The 20,711-nt window shown below is 25.8% G+C and overlaps 2 protein-coding genes across 2 annotated transcripts in view; one reads left to right on the plus strand and one right to left on the minus strand.

Annotated features, from left to right (window-relative positions):
* Window positions 1–16,829, plus strand: part of LOC117176048 — a 30,299-nt gene extending 13,470 nt beyond the window's left edge. The window contains exons 4-6 of the mRNA XM_033366040.1: window positions 8,608–8,717; window positions 8,808–9,188; window positions 16,341–16,829. Coding sequence (XP_033221931.1) covers window positions 8,608–8,717; window positions 8,808–9,188; window positions 16,341–16,487 — 638 coding nt within the window. The 3' untranslated portion in view covers window positions 16,488–16,829. The remainder of the gene's footprint in view (window positions 1–8,607; window positions 8,718–8,807; window positions 9,189–16,340) is intronic.
* Window positions 16,830–19,649: 2,820 nt separating this feature from the next.
* Window positions 19,650–20,711, minus strand: part of LOC117177289 (transmembrane protein 59-like) — a 17,605-nt gene continuing 16,543 nt past the window's right edge. Inside the window, exon 4 of the mRNA XM_033367883.1 lies at window positions 19,650–20,370. Within this exon, the coding sequence (XP_033223774.1) occupies window positions 20,044–20,370 (327 nt within the window). The 3' untranslated portion in view covers window positions 19,650–20,043. The remainder of the gene's footprint in view (window positions 20,371–20,711) is intronic.

Here is a 20,711-nt window from a genome sequence, read left to right on the forward strand (position 1 = left end):
TTTATTTTAAATTGTTCAGTTGAAAAGTGTCGAAAAGCTTCCATTTTACATGTGTAAATTTTTGAGCTTTTGCTTTAATTTGCAGCTCAGTTTTTATTACTTCAAATGGGAAAAATTTTGGCATGAGAGTGTAATTTTTTAAATTTCATTGACCGTAGCAAATATTTGTGGACCGGTAAAAAACGGGGAAATGACCGGGAATTTTTTCAGTAGACAGTAGTATTTCATGTTTTATATACCATTTGTATTTGAAAAAGTGCAAATGAATCATAATTAGCGCCAAAAACTCGCGAAACCGAATTTTTCACTAATTGTGTTTTTGGGATCCATTAAAACAGACTTATGGGGGTGATATTTAAAAAATAATTGTGCAAAAACGTCTTTTTTTCTTATGGGAAATGCTTGCAGAACTTTACGGAGCTGACGAGACCTCTGAATATAATTTTTTGTTAAAACAACAGCTTTTATTTTTTGTAGATTTGAACAATTTTGAGAAAAAAATTTCAATATGTTTTTGAACCACGGAATTGACAAAAAAATTGTATTTTTTCTTTCAATTTTAATTTACAAACGCTCATTCTATTCTTTAAAAGATTCTTTACAAAATTTTATTCGTCACGTGTTTATGAAAATTACTTTATTCAGAAATAATACGTAAAAATATTTTTGTTAGTTATTTTTTTTATCAAACAGTTGGCTAAATAAGGTTTCTTAAAAATGCGACGAATACAATTGTAAAGAACTCTGTAAGGAATAGAATGAACTTTTATAAATTAAAATTCAATGAAAATTATTTTAACTATAAAATTATGAATTTAACTATTTTTTAAAAATATTTACGTTCTCTTGTGAAAGTTGCAATAATGAGAAGAAAAATAATGGAAGATACATAGTAAAATACTCTTCCACAGTTTAATTAAAACTTTCAAATTATCTAATAAATTCGTTTGCGTTCGTTTTTTTCATCGGAAATTGACATTTCTGAACAAAAATCATGATCAATTTATAATAATATATATATATCAATATTTCATATTAAATTTTTAGATTTCAAATATTACCAATTTTCAACAATTGGCGTTTTTCGATTTGTTGGCGATTTTTTTTATCGGAAATTGACATTTTTAAACAAAAATCATTATAGTTTGAACAAGATTTATAATTTTTGTACAGTTTCAAGTTATATTGAAGTTTTTCATAGGAAATCGATTGTTTTAAATGGTCGGTGGTTTCAAGAAAGATTTACATTTCTGGACAATTTTTTATTATGTTGTGTCAGTGGTTTTCTTCGAAATCAGTATTCTTATTAAAACATTATTTGATTTCAAGCTATATTTACAATTTTTAACAATTTTAGGTTATGTTTGTATACTTCACCTGGAATTGGTATTTTTAAAATAAAAATCACTATAATTAAATCCAAAGATTTATTTTGTACAAAATAATCAAATTTACAAGCTTGAATACCTAGGATTGTGTTAGTGTTTTTCGTCAGAAATTGCAATTTTTATTAAAAAATCATTATATTTCAAAGAAGATAATTCATTTTTTAATCATTCTAGTTTACGCTATTGTTTTGCATCGAAAATTGTTATTTTTGAATAAAAATCATCATAATTTAAACAAGGCTAGAATATTTTAACCACTTGGGATTAGTTTTGTGTTCTTAATGAAAATTAGTATTTTTATTATTTCAAAGAAAGTTTTATTTAAACCATCTCAAAGAAGATTCACATCTTTTTAACAATTTTCTATTATATTGGCGTTTTAGAGCGGAAATCGGTATTTTCAGTTTAAAAAAATCAATTTCAAAGACGATTTACAATTTTTGAACGATTTAAGGTTATATGAAGGTTTTAATCGGATATCGGTTATTTTAAACAAAAATAATTAAATTACAAAGTAATCATACAATTCGAAAAAATTTTTGGTTTTTATTTTTTGTAATTAAATTCACAACTTTTAGTTTTGTTGGCATTTCATACCGAAACTGGTACTTTTATTGAAGAATCATTGGATTTGGCAGAAAATAAAAAAATTTGGAAAAATTTTAGGTTATCGCATTTTCCAACGGAAATGATATAGATTTCAAAGAATATTTACAATTTTACAAGAATCTTAAGTCACGTTGTATTTCTTTGTTACTTGTATTTTATTAAGAATTGATATTCTGACCACAAATATTTATTCTAAAATAAATAGTTTTATAGAATACAGAATTAGAGAAGCAACATTTTATGAAAATGGGTTTATTGCATAAAAAAATTCTTAAAAAATCAAGTACACGTTGTGTTAAAAGGATTTGTTCGAATTTTCGTGCCTTAATTTTCAATTTTAATTCAAATGGTAGATTAGTGTTTTAACTTAGTAATAATGTTTTTCTTTCAGCAGGGGTTCTATTTGAAATGATTATCATTTATTGCAAAAAATGGTCTTTTGACAGGCTTTCCAGCAAAAAATAGTTTTGTCACTGTACAATACGGTTAAACTAAAATTTGATTTTTTCCGAATAATTTTTTCGTATCGAACATTTGTTATTCTTATTCGTTATCTCTGTATCACGGGAGTAAGGTTTTATTTTTCTAAATAATTTAAAATACCATTTTTAATCCTTACCGATAGCCGATTTTCATAAAGTGGGCGGTTTACTCGAAATTGGCTAACTTTTTAAAATCAAACTTTTTGCCCCGTATTTATAAACTCAATATCTCGGGAGTAAGTTTCTATTTTTTATCTAAACTGAAGATTAAATTTTTTATTACAATCCGCAGTCAAACCTACTATTTTTTTTGGTCTGCGTCACTTTGAGTTTGTCAACTTACATATCTATTTCTCGAAATCGAAATGGTGGTTTCGATTTTATAGAATATGTTTTTTCTCTCCTGAAAAATTCCGATTTTGTTGTTTATCTAGTTCTGTACTGTCATCCATCAAATATTGTCAAATGTGTTTTGAATTTCATCATTATCGATGTCATAAAAATGTCCCAAATATTAAAAATGTCAGGACAATTTCGCTATTAAATCTTTAAAAATTTAATATTAAAAGCCGTGGGAGTTTTAAATTTAATAATGTAATATTTATACATACAGGAATTTTGAATTAAAAGCTTAAAATTAGGCAATTTCGAACATTGAAATCATATTGTAGCAATAATTTTGTTCTGTATTTTTTTTTTAATTTTAAATTTAGAGTTAGACAAATGAATAATTTCAAATTGAAAAATATTTTTGTTGGGAAATTTCAAGAATTAAGGAACTGTTAAAAATTTAACCATTTTAAATTTGTAAATTGTGTAATTAATTGAATAACTTATGTAATTTTGAATGTTGACAATTTTAGAGTTCTTAGTTTTCATATTCAACTCTAAATTTTAAATTTTTACCGTTCATAAGTTTTAATTTTGCAATTAAATTTTAATTGGTTGAATTTTGATAAGTGTAACTAACAATATAAAAATTATTAGTTTTTAAACGATTGAAATTTACTTGAAATAATTGTGTATAAAACAGTTTTAATATCACAATTCTTGTTGACTACATTTTTTTTAGTTCTAAGTGAAGTTCAAATTCAATTAAGTTTTAACTTTCCGAGGTAGAATTTTTTCATTTTAATGTTTCCCGTTTAAAGTTACTATTTAAAGTAACGTTTTCAATTTTGAACTTATATAATTTTCATATTATATAATTTAACTCTTTTCTTATAAAAATTACTAAATTAAACCCATTTTAGTCTGAAATTTTTCAATTTTGAGACCTTCTGTTTAACATTTTTTCATTCCAAACATTTTTTGTCTTAAATTATCTCATTCTAAACGCTTTTTGTAAGGAATGCTACAAATTCGATTTCATTTCATTCCGCTTGAAATATTGTCCTTTTTGCAAAATATTATGTAATCTAAAATAGTATGAATTAGAAAGTTTTAAATTCAAAATCATTCAATATATATTTTAAAATTTCATACGCTTTTAACATGAAGTTGGAAATTATTTTTTCATATTCATAATTAATCTTTCAAAACAAATTAATTTTTAGTCTTAAGCATTAAGAAGTTTAAAGCTTTATTGACCGCACTATGTGATTCTTAAATATTTTGATAACTTGCCTGCGTGCCGATTTAAACCATTTTTTCCGCATTCCGCAAAATTGGAGATAGAGGAACTTGAAAAAGAACTTACCAGAGCAGCTCTGAAAAGGAACACAATTTTTCCATTAAAAATGATAAATTCTCAGCTGCATATTTTAATTCTTCTTAAATAAAACTACAATTTACCTGATTCCAGAATCTAAGTTTTCCGGTAATCCTGAAGTTGATTAATCCAAAAAGGATTTCACACTGGCGCGCACAATTTATAGACGTTCATTAGGGTGGTCCAAAAATACATTGGACATTTTTTTTTAAAGAGTTTTTAAGCATATCGTCCCCATTTTTTTTCAAATCGAGAAAAAATAAACGCGTTAAAAAATTGATATTTAGAGGATCAGCTACTTATTTTGGTCCACTTCTCGATTAGAGTGAGGTAATAATTAATTGTAGTTAGCAAATATAGTTGTTTAAACAATTTATTATTATTATTATTATTATTAATATTCTCTTTGAATAATGTTAGAAAGTTGCTTTTTTATGACACTTTCGAATTTTAGTCTACTTTTTACTTAGATTGTGGTAATAATTAATCAAATTTAACAAATATATTGTTTAAACACATTTTTTTTGTTTATAACTATCTTCGCCTATAGTGATACTAGATAGTTGTGGTTCTTTCTGGAATTTTCAACTTTTTTACTCATGAGGTTTTTTCGGGACCTCGTTGGGATATACTTAAAAAGTAATTATTCAATTCTGATGTATGGCTAATTTTGAAAAGAAATATTGAGCTTTTACTCGATTCACCTAATATTGACGATTATGAATAAAATTCACGAAAACGTCTTTTTTATGGGAAATACTTTATAGGGCTTGTGGAACCTTTAAATGTCATTTTTTAAATGTAAATATTCTCTTGTGGATTCTAAACAAAAAAATTGGGGGCGATATGCATGGAAATTCAAGAAAAAGTTTAAACCACCAAAACAAAAATGTTCATACATGTTATACACAACTTCCTAATTCTAACCTAATTTTCCAGTTTAGTACATTTTTATCGAAATTTGATGAAAAACTTCAATAAACTCTCGCGCTTATCCACTTGGCACATTATAAAGTCACTATCGATGTCATCAAAATGTCTCAAATATTCATTGAACACAATTTTCGGAATCCAGAATTCTCAGAATCATAACTTCCCGCCCGAAACTAGTTCCAAGAATTTGTCAACGGGATATTTCCTCGAAGATTGTCATAATACGAAAAAATATGTCACATACGTCAAAATATCTGGCGAAGTCACTCAAGTCTCGAACTTTTGTCTCTAAATCTGAAATTTGAACGATTTTTGACAGAAATTATTCTTGCAAAACTAATTCTATTGAAATCGGGGGCACCCTAGCCTCAAAATCCGAACATTGAAATTCACTAAAAATTCAAACCCAATTTCCGAAACTATTATATAATTTTGAACGTCTATTAATACGAAATAAGAATTCACACCAATTTTAATTAATACCGGGCTCAAATTCTCGTTTTCTTCGATCTGAAATCACAAAGCTCGGCGCGACGGTTATGATTTCATAAAATCGAAAGAATACTGGTCCTGATTGGTTAACCAACCGACGATTTGAAATTTGGCAGCAAATTTGAAATTTGCGGTTATCTGTCTTTCTAAAGTTGCTTCAAATAACTGTTATGAAGGATAAATTTGAAATGTTTCAATTTTAATTTGAAATTGTTTTATTCCGTTTATAAATGATTATAGGTTAAAAATTTTATAAGTTTTCTGGTCTTGAAAAAATTAATGGTTTGGGGGAAAAAGGAGGGAACTTTAAAATGAAGTTTCGTGATAACCCTGGTATAATATTCTTTTTAGTAATTTTTTTTCCTTGCATTTTTTTTGCAGTTGATTCCTCCTGAAGTTTATCTTTTAGTTATAAATTTTATTATTTGTTGAAAATGCAACTACTTTATTGAAAATTCCTCTTTTTGGTTTGAGAATTCAAGTACTAAAATTTTTTTATTTGTCTTTTTAATTAAAAAATTCATGTTTTTTTATTAAAAACTGCATCTTTCTTGGATAAAATTCAACGGCTGGGTTGAAAACTCAACAATTTTGTGAGAAAGTCCTTCTTTTCATTTAAAAATTCAACGGCTTTGTGAAAAATTCAAGTGTCTTTGTAGAAAATGTACTTCTTATTTAAAACTCATATTTTGTTATGGAAAAGACAAACTGAAATCTGTTTTGAAGGAAAATTGAACTATTTTTTGAAAATTTGTCTTTTTAATTTAAAAAATTCATCTCATTTAGTAAGAATTGCATCTTTGTTGGATACAAATTATTGATGATTTATGTTTTTAATTGAAAATACATCTGTTTGGTTGAAAGTTTAACTATTGTGTTGAAAACTGATACGTTTTCAATTAAAGATTCAACTGCGTTGAATTTTATTGATATGTAATTTGTTTACAGAAAATTTATATGTTCTGGTCGAAAATTCTATTTTTGTATAGAAAATTCGTCTTTTGACTTGGAAGTTCAACAATTAAGGTAAAATTTTTTTCTTTGAAGACTGAAAAATAGGTCTGTAATAAAAATTTGTATTTTTGGTTTTAAAATTCATTTTTTTTTTTTAAATGAAATGTCATCTTTTTTTGTTTACACATCAACTGCAACACTTGTTTGTTGGAAATTTATCTTATGTTGAAAATCAATTACTTTTCAAAAATTCAAGTATTTTGTTTAAAAAAACCTCTTTAATGGTAGGAAAGTAATTTTTTGTTTTAAAATAACCGATTTCCAGTGTGAAAGTTAAAATAACCTTAAATCGTTTCTAAATTGTAAATCTTTTTTTAAATCTATATCGATATTACCAGTGAAAATCGCCAGCTTAACATGCAATTGCGCAAAAAAATTGTAATAAAATAAATTAGTCTTCGTTGAAATATAATTTTTTTAAACTAAAAATGCGAATTTCGGACGAAAAACACTTACTGTCATTCAAACTTGTATAAAGATTCTAAATATTATTCTAATTATAATGATTTTTGTTTGAAAATATGAATTTTAGATCTAAAACACCAAGGTTACCTAAAATTCTTTAAAAATTATAAATCTTCCTTAAAATCTTATGATTTTGAATAAAAATTTCAATTCCCAACTAAAACAGTTTAAAACAATCAGAAATTGTTCTAGCCTTTACATTTTATTATTCTCAACAAAAACCATTGAATCTAAATCTAATGATTTTTTTAAATGGCAATTTCAGGTGAAACACAACTACACAACTTAAATTTGTTGAAAAATTATAAATATGCTTTGAAATCGAATAAATTCTTTATTAGAAATACCCATTTCCAGTGTAAAATCCTAACACAAACTAAAATTGTTAAAAAAATGTTAATTTCCAGTGAATTATCCTCTTTCTTAAAAAATTAACAAAAAATTCAAATTAATAGTAGTCAAAATATAAAAATAAACCAAATCTTCGTTTTATATCAAATAAATAAAACAGGATGTCCACCTGATGATTTTAAATTCCTGGCCATTCACCGGGTTTCTCTCGGTTTAAAAGATTTGAATTATTTCAAAGTATTTTTAAAGATTTCAAGAGATTTCTTAACATTTCAAAAGATTTTTGATTTGAAACAGAGAGTTTTGGAAATAAATTTTAATTAAAAAGAATCAGATAATTTTTGGTAGTAAAAATTACAATTCTGATTTGGAAGAGACAATTTGGTAAAACTATTATAATTCTGGACTTGAAAAGAAATTTAAAAGAAATATATATATATATTTTCTTCTAAATCAGAATCAAAATTTTTTTCCAAACTTTCCGTTCCATATCAAAATTTCTCTGTAAAGTCTAAATTATAATTCTCTACGGGAATTTTTTAAATATTTTATTTATTTTTTATTCCCCGTCCAAACGCAGAAGTACGATTATTTTTTAAAATTCCCTATACCAAGTTACAAATTAATTTTCGAGGATCCCTATGCCAACTAAATATTTTGTTTATTTACAAATTTTTCTATTTTAATTTCGAAATATAGTAACCTTCTTTTACCAAAATTTGGAAGAAGGAAGTTTCAAGTTGTGACGAATTCTGACTTTCAACAGAGATTTTTTAAAATACCCTTTTTCTAAATCAGAATTATAACTCTTGCTTAGACTACAAATTGTTTCTCGTTTTTTGCTAACCGTAAATTTAAGTTATAATTCTTTACGAAAGTTCGCAATTCTATCTCAGAATTATAATTCTTTTAGAAAATTTCTTGCAACAAAGTCAAAATTTTAATTGTTTGCGGTAGTTGTCTTCCGAAAGTCCAAATTATAATTCTTTACGAAGTTCCTGGTTTAGAATTAGCGTTACAAAATATTTGAAACTACCTTGACAAATAATAAAATATTTCGCGCAAATATAAACTATTTCAGAGAGATTTAGAAATTAATTTTAAAGACAATTTTTAATAATAAAAAAATGTGCATTGGCCTATTATTGCAAAAATGTTACAGCGCATCCGAGTTGCATCTACACTTCGGAAGAGTTACTTCAAAAATCCTGTACCAGTTGGCAATGCGAGCGATGCAAAAGTTGTGTCTCTTGCTGCGAAACATCAGACGCAGTGAGTTTAAAATAATTTTTTTCCTCTCGAATTAATTGTAATCCAGCAATTTATTTTGAAATATTCTAACTTGTTTTTGTTTTTTTACAGGGACCCTTAATAACTTGCTACAATTGTGACGACGCCTACCATTCTTTTTGCCACTCTCCACGAGTCTCGAGTTCCAAGTCCAGCTCGAAATGGCAGTGTAACGACTGTAATCAGAAAAGCTTCAAGCCCATCCTAACTCAAAGTATTAAATTAATTAATATTCGTTCAGAGTCCCCAAATAACCCACTAGTTCTACCACCAGTTTTAAGCCCGCAAGTTTCGCCGACGAGAGTGTCCCCTGACCGGATGACACAGGATGACGAATCCTGTGTCGAGGGAATGGATCCAAATATCCCGGACGCTTCCGATTGGACTTCCGAGCAGGTCTATCAGTATTTTGCCAGGTTATTTCCCAAGGAAGCGGAAATTTTCAGGCATCAGGTAAATTTTTATTATATCTTTTTCAAAATTGCTGGCCTATTTAGACCTAAAGGCAACATTTTTCACGGTCAATGAAATTACAAAAATAAAACTATTATAAACATTTTTCCATTTAAAGTAATAAACAATAAATGACAAATTAAAGCATGAATTTTAAACGTTTAAAAGTTTTTTAATTCAAAAATTGTTTACTTAATCGCTCAATAATTTACACGTATAAAATGGAAGGTACTAAACAATTTTCAATGGAACAATTTAAGATGTAATGCAGATAAACTGCAAAATTTAGAACTTTTATAAATTCTAGAGTTCAAAGATTCAGATTAAGTTCCAAAAATATAAATCCACGTTAAAATTTTCAATACTCGAAACTAAAGAATCAAGCAATGGAGTTAATTTTTTAAAATTTTATTATATTAAGTAATTTTAAGCTAGACACATTAAAAATTGAAAAACAAATTTTTCTCAAGTTAACAGCTCTTAAATAAGAAGTTAAATTATTTTCAATTTTTTTTTCGAAAGTTTTAAATATATTTTAAAATGAATTGAATTTTTCCTACAACTGTTAGCAAATCCTGCAAATTAAAAAAAATCCTTAAAATTTTAATTTATAAATAACAATAGAACACTTATTATCTGTAGAAAAAATTAAGAGTAATTTTAAGAGATATTGAAAAGAAAACATTTTCTTAAGAGTCTTAGCAAAATTAATAGTGATGTTTCATTTTGAAAAATTATTGTGACAGAAAATTTAAAACCCCTTCGCTTAAATTACTTGAAATCATTTAAAGTTTTTAATTAATTTTGAATCTTTTCAAAACTTCTAAACATCTCTTAAAATGGCTCTTTCTACAAATAATAAGTGTTCAATTGTTATTTATACGTCAAAATTGAACAATTTGACTTACAAATTAAAGATTTTTTTAATAGAAAAATTAAAATTGTAACGTTAAATGTTTAAAAGCTCTTTGAAATTCTAGAGATTAAAAGCTTTCTATGTAAAACAATTCAGTTTCAAATTGTTTACTTTGAAATATTTGATTTTAATTGACTTGTCTTAAATGAACCGTAAAATATTGCTAAATATAAAATAATTATTCTTTTTCTAAATTAAAAATGTTCAAATTAAATGGTTTAGAAATAGAATAATTTAGACTTAAACAATATTTTTAATTTAATAAAAGCCTTTAATTGCGACTATATTATTATGGAGTTATGTTTAAGTTGAAAATAGTTTATAAATTTTTAACCGCACGTTTACATTTTTAATGGCTAAAAAATGAATAAAAATAATATATTAATAAATTTATTAAATAAACTTAATATAAAAAATAAATTTGTATTTAAAATAAAATTATCGGAATAAATGATATTATATTCATTTCAATTCTTATTACGACTTTTGAATTGAAACAGTTACAATCTGGAAATTCTCAAATTATAAACGGATTTAGAATCGTTTTGTGAATTTAATTATTGTTCAGTTTTTTACACTTCAAGTTCAGATGCATTTTAAAAATAAGGTATTTATTTATATTTACAGTTGATAAAATAAAACTGTTTTTCATCCAAATTTTTCAACTCCAAACGCTTTTAATTTATAACTGTTTAAATCTTTAAAACTGTACTTTATATATTTGATAAAACTGTTGAAATCGAACTTGGGAAGATTTTTCTTCTGAAAATTCATAAAACTCCCGGAAAAAAAATTCACTGTCATTTCCCAATTTTTCCCGATCTCAGAAAATTCCCGGTCATTTCCGGAACCGAAATGTTGAATTTTCAAGCCACTAAGATGCGCTTTTAACAAAATAACGGAATTTTTGACCAACTAGTTACATTTTGAATTGAACATATTATTTTTCTATAAATTACATACATTTCCACAAAACATTTGAATTTTCTACTAAATTCAGAGTGGTCGTTTTAATCACATAAAAAAATTCCCTACCATTTACTGGTTCGCAAACATTTTTCACGGTCAATGAATTAAAAAAATTGGACTGTAAGGCTAGAAATTTTTCCATTTGAAGTAATAAAAAATTGAGCTGCAAATGATTTTAAGCAATTTTAAGTGAGAAATGTTAAAAATTAATGAATTACATTTTTGTTATAAACTGAAGACTTCTTAAATTAAAAGTTAAATTATTTTCATTTTAAACGTTTAAAAAATTCCTTAAAAAGCTTCAGAGTTTTATTTCAAAATCTTGAAACAGCTACATTTTATTTTACATTTATTTAAATTTTATTTTATTTTTTTAACTTTTGCAGAACTTTTAAACATCTTTTAAAATTATTCGCATTTTTTCTAAATTAAAAAAATTCTTCTAATTTACAAATATTTTCTTAAAATCGTCTAGATTCTTTCTTGGCAATTTTGGAAATCTTTTTCAATTTTCCGACGAATTTTAAGAAAATATATTTTATTCTTTTTATAACCTTTCATAATTGTTAAAAAGCTGTTAAATATAGATACTTCGTTTAAATTATTTGAAATCATTTCAAATTTTAAATTAATTGTGAATGCTTTCAGACCTTCTGAATATCTCTTCAACTTACTCGATTTTTAAAAAGAATATGGGTGTTTAATATTATTTATATACACCAAAATTCAACCATTTTACTTGTAATTTAAATTTTCTTAAATAAAACCAGTAAATTGTAAAGTTCAAAGATTAGTTTTGAAGATTTGATTTACAATAACAGATTTTACATGAGAAACCAAATATTTATAAATATTAAGCAATTTTTATTTTTCTGAATTACAAAATTTCTAACTAAAACAATATTTTTAATTTTATAAAAAGCCTTAAATATGTTCAAATCTTAAACTGAAAGTGATCAACTAAAAAAATAATGTAGTTGCATTTGTATTGAGGAGAATTAATTTAAAAATTAAAAAAAAAACATTTTTTTCTGGTAATTAAATTTTCCACAATTAAACTTTCAACAAAATTCATAAATTTTTAACCAAATGAATGGTCGGGAACCATAAGAGGCTGATCATTATTCGGAGAATTTTTCAGGAGAACGGAAAGACTGTTCATCTATTCACTCCTTTTGAGGAACTTTTTTTATTTTACTAAGAATACTAAAATTCAATTTTAAAAGGTTTCAAATCTTTGGATATATTTTTTGGGATATTTAAAATTTTTCCAAGACATTTTCAAGCGCTTGAAAAAGTTTCAAAGGATTTCAAAGGATTTAAAATATTTTAGTTTCTTTTTTTAATTCTAAGGAATTTTGAACAGCTTAAGAAAATTTCCAAATATTTTTAATTATTTGAAATATTCTAGAAAAGATTTAATGGAATTTTCAGTTGATTTTAGTAGTTTAATGAGATTTCAAAGGATGTGAAATATTTTAGGGAATATAAATTTTTCCAAGGTATTTTCAAGACCTTTAAAAAGTTTCAAGGGATTTCAAAAGCTTTGAAAGAATTTAAAACGATCTCAAGGAACTTTTTATTTATGTCAAGAATTTGATAGGGTTTCAAAGATTTGGAGAAATTTTCAAATATTTTTATAGTTCATTTGAATTAATTTGGGATTCACCCTGAATTCTTTAGAATTCCCTTGAATTTTTCAAAACTCATTTGCAAGTACCTGAATTCAATGAATTGTTTTCATATTTTTGAGTTGTTTTCAATTCATTTGATTTTTTTTAATTAACCTTGAATTTTTATGAATACACCAATTTTTTCTCATTTCCCTTAAATTTCTGTGAATTTACTCCCTATTTTACTGAGATTAATGGAATTTTATCCAATTTTAATTTTTTTAATGGCTTTGAAACTTTATGAATTTGTCTTGAATTTCTTGAAAATCACCTACAATTCTGATAAATTTGAACGAATTCTTTTAAATTCACAAAAACATAAATCACATTATTAATGCATATTAGAATTGAATTGGGAATGTTTAAACTGCGATATGCCACCTGTTGACAAAAATCCGAACTAGAAAAAATAGGTAAGATTTAAAAGTTGTACATTAATTTTTGTATAAACGTGTTTTAACGATTTTTGTTGTGGAGTTTAAAGTATTTGTTGGAAATTAAAAGTAAGTCTTTATCGGAAACAAAGGGGTGTAGATGGAATTTACATCTTATAAGTTGAAGAAACTTATTTTTTTACAGAAATATATGTCCAACTGTGATTTCCATCCTTTTTGAAAATACATTTTCAGTTGATCAACTGTGAATATAAATGAATAATGATTTTTAAAACTAAATTGTTCTTTAAGATTTAAAAAGATTTAAAAAACTATTTCAATTGGAAATTCTTATTAGTTAAACAAATGTAAACGCCCGATTGAAACTTTATAAGCTATTTCCAATTTTAAAATAACTTTAAAATAATATATTCATAAACAAAGGCTTTTATTTAATTTCAAATATTATTTCAGTCTAAAAAATTCCTTTTTTAAAACGTTCAATTTGAAATTTTTTAATTATGAAAAATAAGAATTACTTAATATTTAGAAATATCTGACTCTTCATTTAAAATCTGTAATTATAGTTTAATATAAAAAACTAAATTTTGAGCGACACATTTCAATTGTTCTATAAAAAAAAATTAATTTGTAAGTAAAATTGCTGGACTTCGATGTATAAATAACAATTGAACACATATTATTCTTTAAACAAATTCAAGGAAGTGGAAGAAATATTTAAAAGTTTTGAAACGATTTAAATTCAATTTAAAATTTGAAATGATTTGAAATAATTTAAACAAAGTATGCACGTGTACCGACAAAATATAGATTTTGGCAGATTTCCAACAAAAAAATTAAAAGATTTTTAAGAATTTGGAATGGCTTTAGAAGATTTAAAAACATTTCCTATGAAAATTAATAATAATTTATATTTTGAAAATATAATTTTGAGTGTTTATTCAAAAAGATTTAGAAAGATTTACAAAATTATCAAAAATCAATGTGGAAGATTTTAAGGAAATTTGTTTAATTTGACAGAATTTAAAAAAAAATTGAAACAAAAAAAAACAAACAACATGCAGATGTTTCAAGATTTTGAAATAAAATTGGGAAGTTTTTGGCTTAAAATTGCTTTAAATGATATAATTAATTTTTTTTTTAATTCATTGATTAATTCTTCATTTTCGACTTTAGAGCATGGAAAATGACAACGTGGAATTATATACTTAGGACTGAATCTAAATCTTTGAACTATACAATTTATAAAAGTTAAAAAATTTATTTTGCAGTTTAATTGCATTTAATTAAATATTGTTCAGTTTATATGTGTAAATTATTTTAAAAGTTTGAAATTCAAGAGTTCCACTTTGAGTGATTTCATTTCCAGCTCAGTTTTTATTAATTCAAATGTAAAAATTGTTAGCTTTAGAGTTAGATTTTTTAAATTTCATTGACCATGAAAAATTTTTGCGAACTGGAAAATGAACGGGAATTTTTTTCTTGGATTAAAACGGCCACCCTAATTTGTCTATTATTCGTATTCTTCGCATAATCTAGATAAAATTTGTCGCTTCATACATTAATTCAAGTTTATTTCAACTTAAATTCATTGAAACTTTCATGAAATAGTGAAATATATTTTTTAAACCTATTAGACCAATAGAATGCATAATTCTGATGAATTACCAAATAGTTTTTGGACAACCAAAATAAATTTTAGAGTTAAAACAATTTTTTAATAATAATTGTATATAATATATATTAACAAAAATGCTTGAAGGATACACTTTCATCTTGAAATTTTCTATATAATTTAGAATTCACATGCCAAAATACTCTCAAAACAGGGAAACAAACTAAAAAATATCAATCTTTAAATATGGCAAAGTTCCATTTTCTGTTAAAAAATGAATTCTAAACCAAAAAAAAAATAGAAGTCTTTTCCACTAAAAAGTTGAATTTTCAACCAGACATAAGCCTCCAATAAAAAAACGTTTCACAATATAGATTAACTTTGACCCAAATAGTTCAATTTTTAATTAAAAAAGATTAATTTATAACAAAATAATTAAACTTTTAAACAACGAGATAACTTTTCAACTAAAAATATAAATCTTAAAAAAAAAGTGGTTTCTTAACAAAGCGATTCAATCAAATGTTTTAAACAAATTAGTTGAATTATCAAGCAAAGAAGAACGATTTTTAACCAAAAAGTTGCATTTTCGAACAAAAAATGAAATTGTTTCAATAACAGATGAAGCTTTGAATCAAAAAGATAAATTTTCAAAAAAATAGTTGAATTTTCTGTTGAAAAATATTTGAGTCGAGTTTTCACGATCAAAATATTGTTGAATTCTGTAGCATATAGTTGCATTTTTACCAAAAAAGATTAAATTTATCTTAAGCAGAAGAATTTTTTATTTAAAAAAAAGTTGAGTTTTCATCAAAAAAAGATTCCAGTTAACTCAGTAACATCAACAATTGGATTTTTGTAACAAAAAATAAATTTATACGAAAAAAATTGAATTTTCAATCCAAAAAGACGAATTTTTTCAACCAAAAAGAATTAATTTTTTTAAAAATAGTTCAATTCTCTACCAAATAGTTGAATTTTTATCTAAAAAAAGATCAATTTTGAAATAAAACAGATGAATTTGTTATAAAAAATTCATTAAATTCATTAAATTTTAAACAGAAAGAAAGTTTTTCACGAAATAGTTGTTTTAAAGAAAATTGTATAATAGCTTAATTTCTAATGAAACCGTTGCATTTTTATCAAAAAAAGATTTAATTTATGCTAAAGCAGGTAAACATTAAAATAAAAAAGACAAACTTTCAAAAAAAGAGTTGAATTTTCAACCGAAAAGTTAACGAAAAAATGCAATTTTCTATTTATTAAAATAAATTCTGAGATTCTCATAAATTCTCGGAGAATTTATTTCTCGGTTATATTATCATTCTCTTTACCGTTCTCAAAGTAATATAACTGACTCAGAACTTTATCTTTGGTACAACCAAAGATATTCTTTGGCACAACTTTAAAATTGTACCTACCCTTTCTAGTTCCAGTTTAGGGCGCCAGGTAGCGAAATGGTAGACGACCACCATTCCCAATAGTCTGAGAATTTTGAAAATGTAATTTCTCAGCCCCCCCCCCCCCCCTGAACTTTGCACTTTTTTTAAATTAAAATTTTTAATTTGCTGAATTTAATTTCAGGACATAGACGGGCCATCACTTCTAATGATGAAGAGATCCGACGTCCTCAATGGTCTGGATTTGCTCTTAGGTCCAGCCTTAAAAATATACAGACACGTCCTGAAACTCCAAGTTCGAAGAGACGATCCCAAGCTATATTGGCTTTAAAAAAAGACCTACATTTTCTTTACAAGTACGTTAATTCTTTCGTCCACAAGATATTTTGTAAACGCATTTTTGTGTTCAAAAACCCTTAATTTTTAGTTTCAAGCTTTAAAGAGTTACATTTTATTTCTACGCCACGTGTACAAAGTGTTACTAATTTTTCAAATTCACTTAGAAGATAGTAACTTATTTCCTAGATTAAAAATATTAAAGTAAGTTTTCTACGATAAAAGTTACCTCCTAGGACTCACACTTGCGTGTACAGATTAAAAAATGTTATACCATCCAGATATTACTATAATGACTTCGCCAATAGTATAATAAATAATATTTATATGACCAGAGACTTAATTAATTAATTAATTAATTAATTACATAGTTAAGAGAAATAAAATGAAGGTATATTATAATTTAATAAGATAACACTTGCTTTATTTTCATCACGTTTACATACCAAGAGGATTCCCTTAGCAGAGAAAATTTATTCTACAAGGAACAGGATGCTTTGGTTTTGAATAATGTACTTTGAAGTCGTAAAACTTACAATACACGCACGTTATTGGTACTGAAAACGATAACAGGTACTGTAAGTCTAACACCTATTTCTAATTTCTAAATATCACAAGGAAGGAGTTTGGAAATCACACCTAGTAAATTACTTTTTCAAGTACATTTTCAAGCCTACGTGCGTGGAAAATAACTCATTTTTTGTTCCTTACAGGTGAAGATTAACATTTAACATCAAAAAGGCTTTTCGCAGCTGACGAAATTAAATCATTCCGTTTTCTCATACTAGGACTTGGAACGAAAAGTCAAATAACATTACTCCTCTCATAAAATAAGTGCGAAGAATTTTCTTTATGTTACATGTTTCTTGAATGGAAGAAATATTCCTGAAATCGTGCACAAATTCTAACGCACACTTGTTTTCAAACTCGTTTCAAAAAGACTTTTTTAAACAATTATTTTATTTTAAGTAACATTCAGATTGTAAAAGATATCGATTACTTGAGCAGAAAATGTCAACTACTGTCAACTGTTGTGGTATTTGAAAAAAATAAATCCCGAGTTCGTTGTAGTTTGAGATCATGATCAATGATAAATATACGAATCCCGCGAAATGGATTTTCAAAATATGTATCCTTGCTTTCGAGAGAATCCCAAACAGTTGGACATTCTTTAAGTACTATTGAAAATATGAAAAATGAGTATCCTTAATTTTAGTTTATCGATCTTTTTGCTCTTTGAGGCGAACTGCAGATGTTTTTAGCTCGAATTTAATTCGATCACCAACATTGGAATTGTTATACATTCACTGCAAAAAAAGCCGAAAAGTTTTATAGAATTTTAAGCCAAGCTTTCATGTAGAAATGATTTTAACAAGGCGAGACCGTCAATTGTAAAATTTAGTTTTGGTTTATAATTTAATTAATTTGCCAAAGCAGTAATATACGCTTTTTCGCCATTTTCGTGAAAATCAACTTTTAAATATTCCCACAAGGGAATATTCTGGCTCCCTGCACTTTTTTTATCTATTTTTTATTGAATAAAATATTTATAAACATAATTTTCTTCGAAAATTGTGCTAATAAAATTTTTGAGTGCCTTTTTTCATATAAAAATGAACTTTTTTTTTTATTTTTATCAAGGTTTTCCAAAACAAATTTATCTTCTGTAAATTTGGTTGTATTACATTTTCTCTAAATGCATTTTCAACCAAATTGTTGAATTTTCAAATAAAGTGGAAAAAAAGAACTAGAAAAAGTCGAATTTTTAACAAAATAAGCGAATCCTCAAACTTCAATAATAATGTTGAATTTACATCAAGAATGATTATTAAACCAAATAATTAAATATTGAACAAACCAAGTTTTTTCGAACCAAACTTGAAATCGTTAAATTTTCAGTTAAGAAATGCATTTAAAAAAAAAAGATTTTTCAAAACACTCAATTTAACCCAAATAACGAATTTTGGAACCCAAACGGTGAATCCTCAACAAAAAATATTAATCTTCAACAAACAAGAATAATTTTTTAACCAAAAAAGATTAATTTTTCCACCAAGAAGATTAATTTTCTATAAAAAAGATGAATTTTCAAGAAAATACATATATTATCAAAAAAAATTGTTGAATTTTGATGCTAAATTTGGTTAGATCTAAAAAAAGTTAAATTTTCATTGAGGAAATATTATTTTTCGACAGAAAAGTCCATTTTCTGCCAAGTAGATAAATTTTCATTAAAAAATAGTGGAATTTCTAACTAAATAGTCGTTGAATTTTAAATAAAAAAGTTAATTTTCAACTGCATAGTTTAATTTTATGCCTAATAGTTTAATTTTCACAAAAAATTAGTTGAATTTATAACCAAAAATATGAATTTTCAACAAAAAAAAAGTTCATTTTCAACCACATAGTTTAATTTTCAACCAGATTGTAGAGAATTCATTTTTGTGATTGAGAATTCAGCTTTTTTGTAGATACATCATCTTTATGGCTTAAAAAAGCAACATTTAGGAATTCTGCAAATAATGATTTTTTAATGCCTTTCATAGAAAAACTGATTTTTTTCATCTCCATAAATTTCTTCGCAAAGAAATTTATTTTATATAAATGTTATTAATTTTTTATAATGTTTAACGATTATATTTGAAATCAGAAGTATGAACGAGGTTTTTTAACAGAATTTTTGTTTTAATCCCATTTCGTACCTTCCGAAGCATTCTGATCAAAAATAAGTTTTTTTTATTCAAAACCCCTAGTTCATACTTGTAATTTTTAATATATAGTTTGTAAAAATTATAATAAAATTAATAACATTTTTTTTTAATTTCTTTTTTAAAAAGATGATCCAAGTTAAAATAAATCAGTTTTTTTTTCGTGAAAAAAGGCATAACAATTTTTTAGGCATAATATTTGGAGATTATTGAAGAAAATTATATTTATAAACATTTTATTAGATAAAAATAAGAAATAGATAATTTAAAAAAGTGCATGCAGCGAGAGTCGAACACGCAACATCCCGGCAATGTAGCCAAAGCGCTACTGCCTGAGCTACCGGCCGATGGGAATCACTTTTCGCTTTTATTACAAAAAATTATGAATTTGAACTACAATTTACAATTGGCGGTCACCCCTTGTCAGTATATACACACATATTTCCCTGTTTTTTTTCAAACGGTATATATTATTATATAATTTCTTATACAAGCAATTAAGAAAGCTTTAAATTTCTTAAAATACGCACATACATGTAGAGAATATGGGCAATAACGCGGAGTCTAACACCTTTTATTATTAAAGTTTCTTTGCTCTCTACAAAAAAAAAACAATTAAAAAAAATTAAAAGTTTATCTGAACGTTTCTGATTCTACATTGACTCGTTGAAAATTTGGTTGAATCAATATTTTTAAACGATTTTGAGATTAATACATAAGAAGAAATATCATTCAAAAATAAGTTTGTTTAGAAAAAAGACTAAATGGCAATTTATAAAGCTTCTTTCATATAAAATGATTTAAAAAATTGTAACTGAATAGAAAAAAAACATGGTTTGAATTTTAAACCTTCAAGTCGCTGACGTCGCTGTACTTTGGAGGTGGAGTTTTGTAGAGAGGAGCTTCGTCTGGGATGTAGACCATCATTTTGCTCGGTTGGTTTTGTTTTTCGGTGTTGGTTTCCTTGACACTGATATCGAATTCACTGGGTTCCTTGGGGAATAAGCAAAGCCAGAGAATCGAGAGAGCAGCTCCTACAATTGCTGAGCCCAGGAGCCAGCGAGGAATTCCTGTGTGACGAGATGCACATTGAAGCCAATCGGATCCAGGAACCGAGGAGGTTTGTTCAGTCTCTCCGGAATAATCGGATGGAATCCCATAATCTACTGTCTGTTCATTTGAAAAAAAAAGGATTAAATAGATTTCACAGCCCAAAATTATCTAAAAACAGGGGAAAATAGGGTCAGGGTGTCTACTTGACAGAGGAAAAATCGGAAAGTCACCCGGAATTTTGCTCACAGCGAAATGAACCGGAATTTTACTCACCGGGAAATTGCCCAGAATTTTGCTCATCGGGGAAAACCCGGGACATTTGTTCAGTTACCGTAGTTTTTGCTCTAGAATGTACTACTACCAGGTGTATACATATGAAACCGGTATTTTTTCAAGAAAAAAAACACATTTATTTCAAGAGAATGATAACAAATATTTTATTCAAAGTATGCGCCCTC

Source organism: Belonocnema kinseyi, chromosome 7 (genome assembly GCF_010883055.1).
Source record: "Belonocnema kinseyi isolate 2016_QV_RU_SX_M_011 chromosome 7, B_treatae_v1, whole genome shotgun sequence".
NCBI classification, from domain to species: domain Eukaryota; kingdom Metazoa; phylum Arthropoda; class Insecta; order Hymenoptera; family Cynipidae; genus Belonocnema; species Belonocnema kinseyi.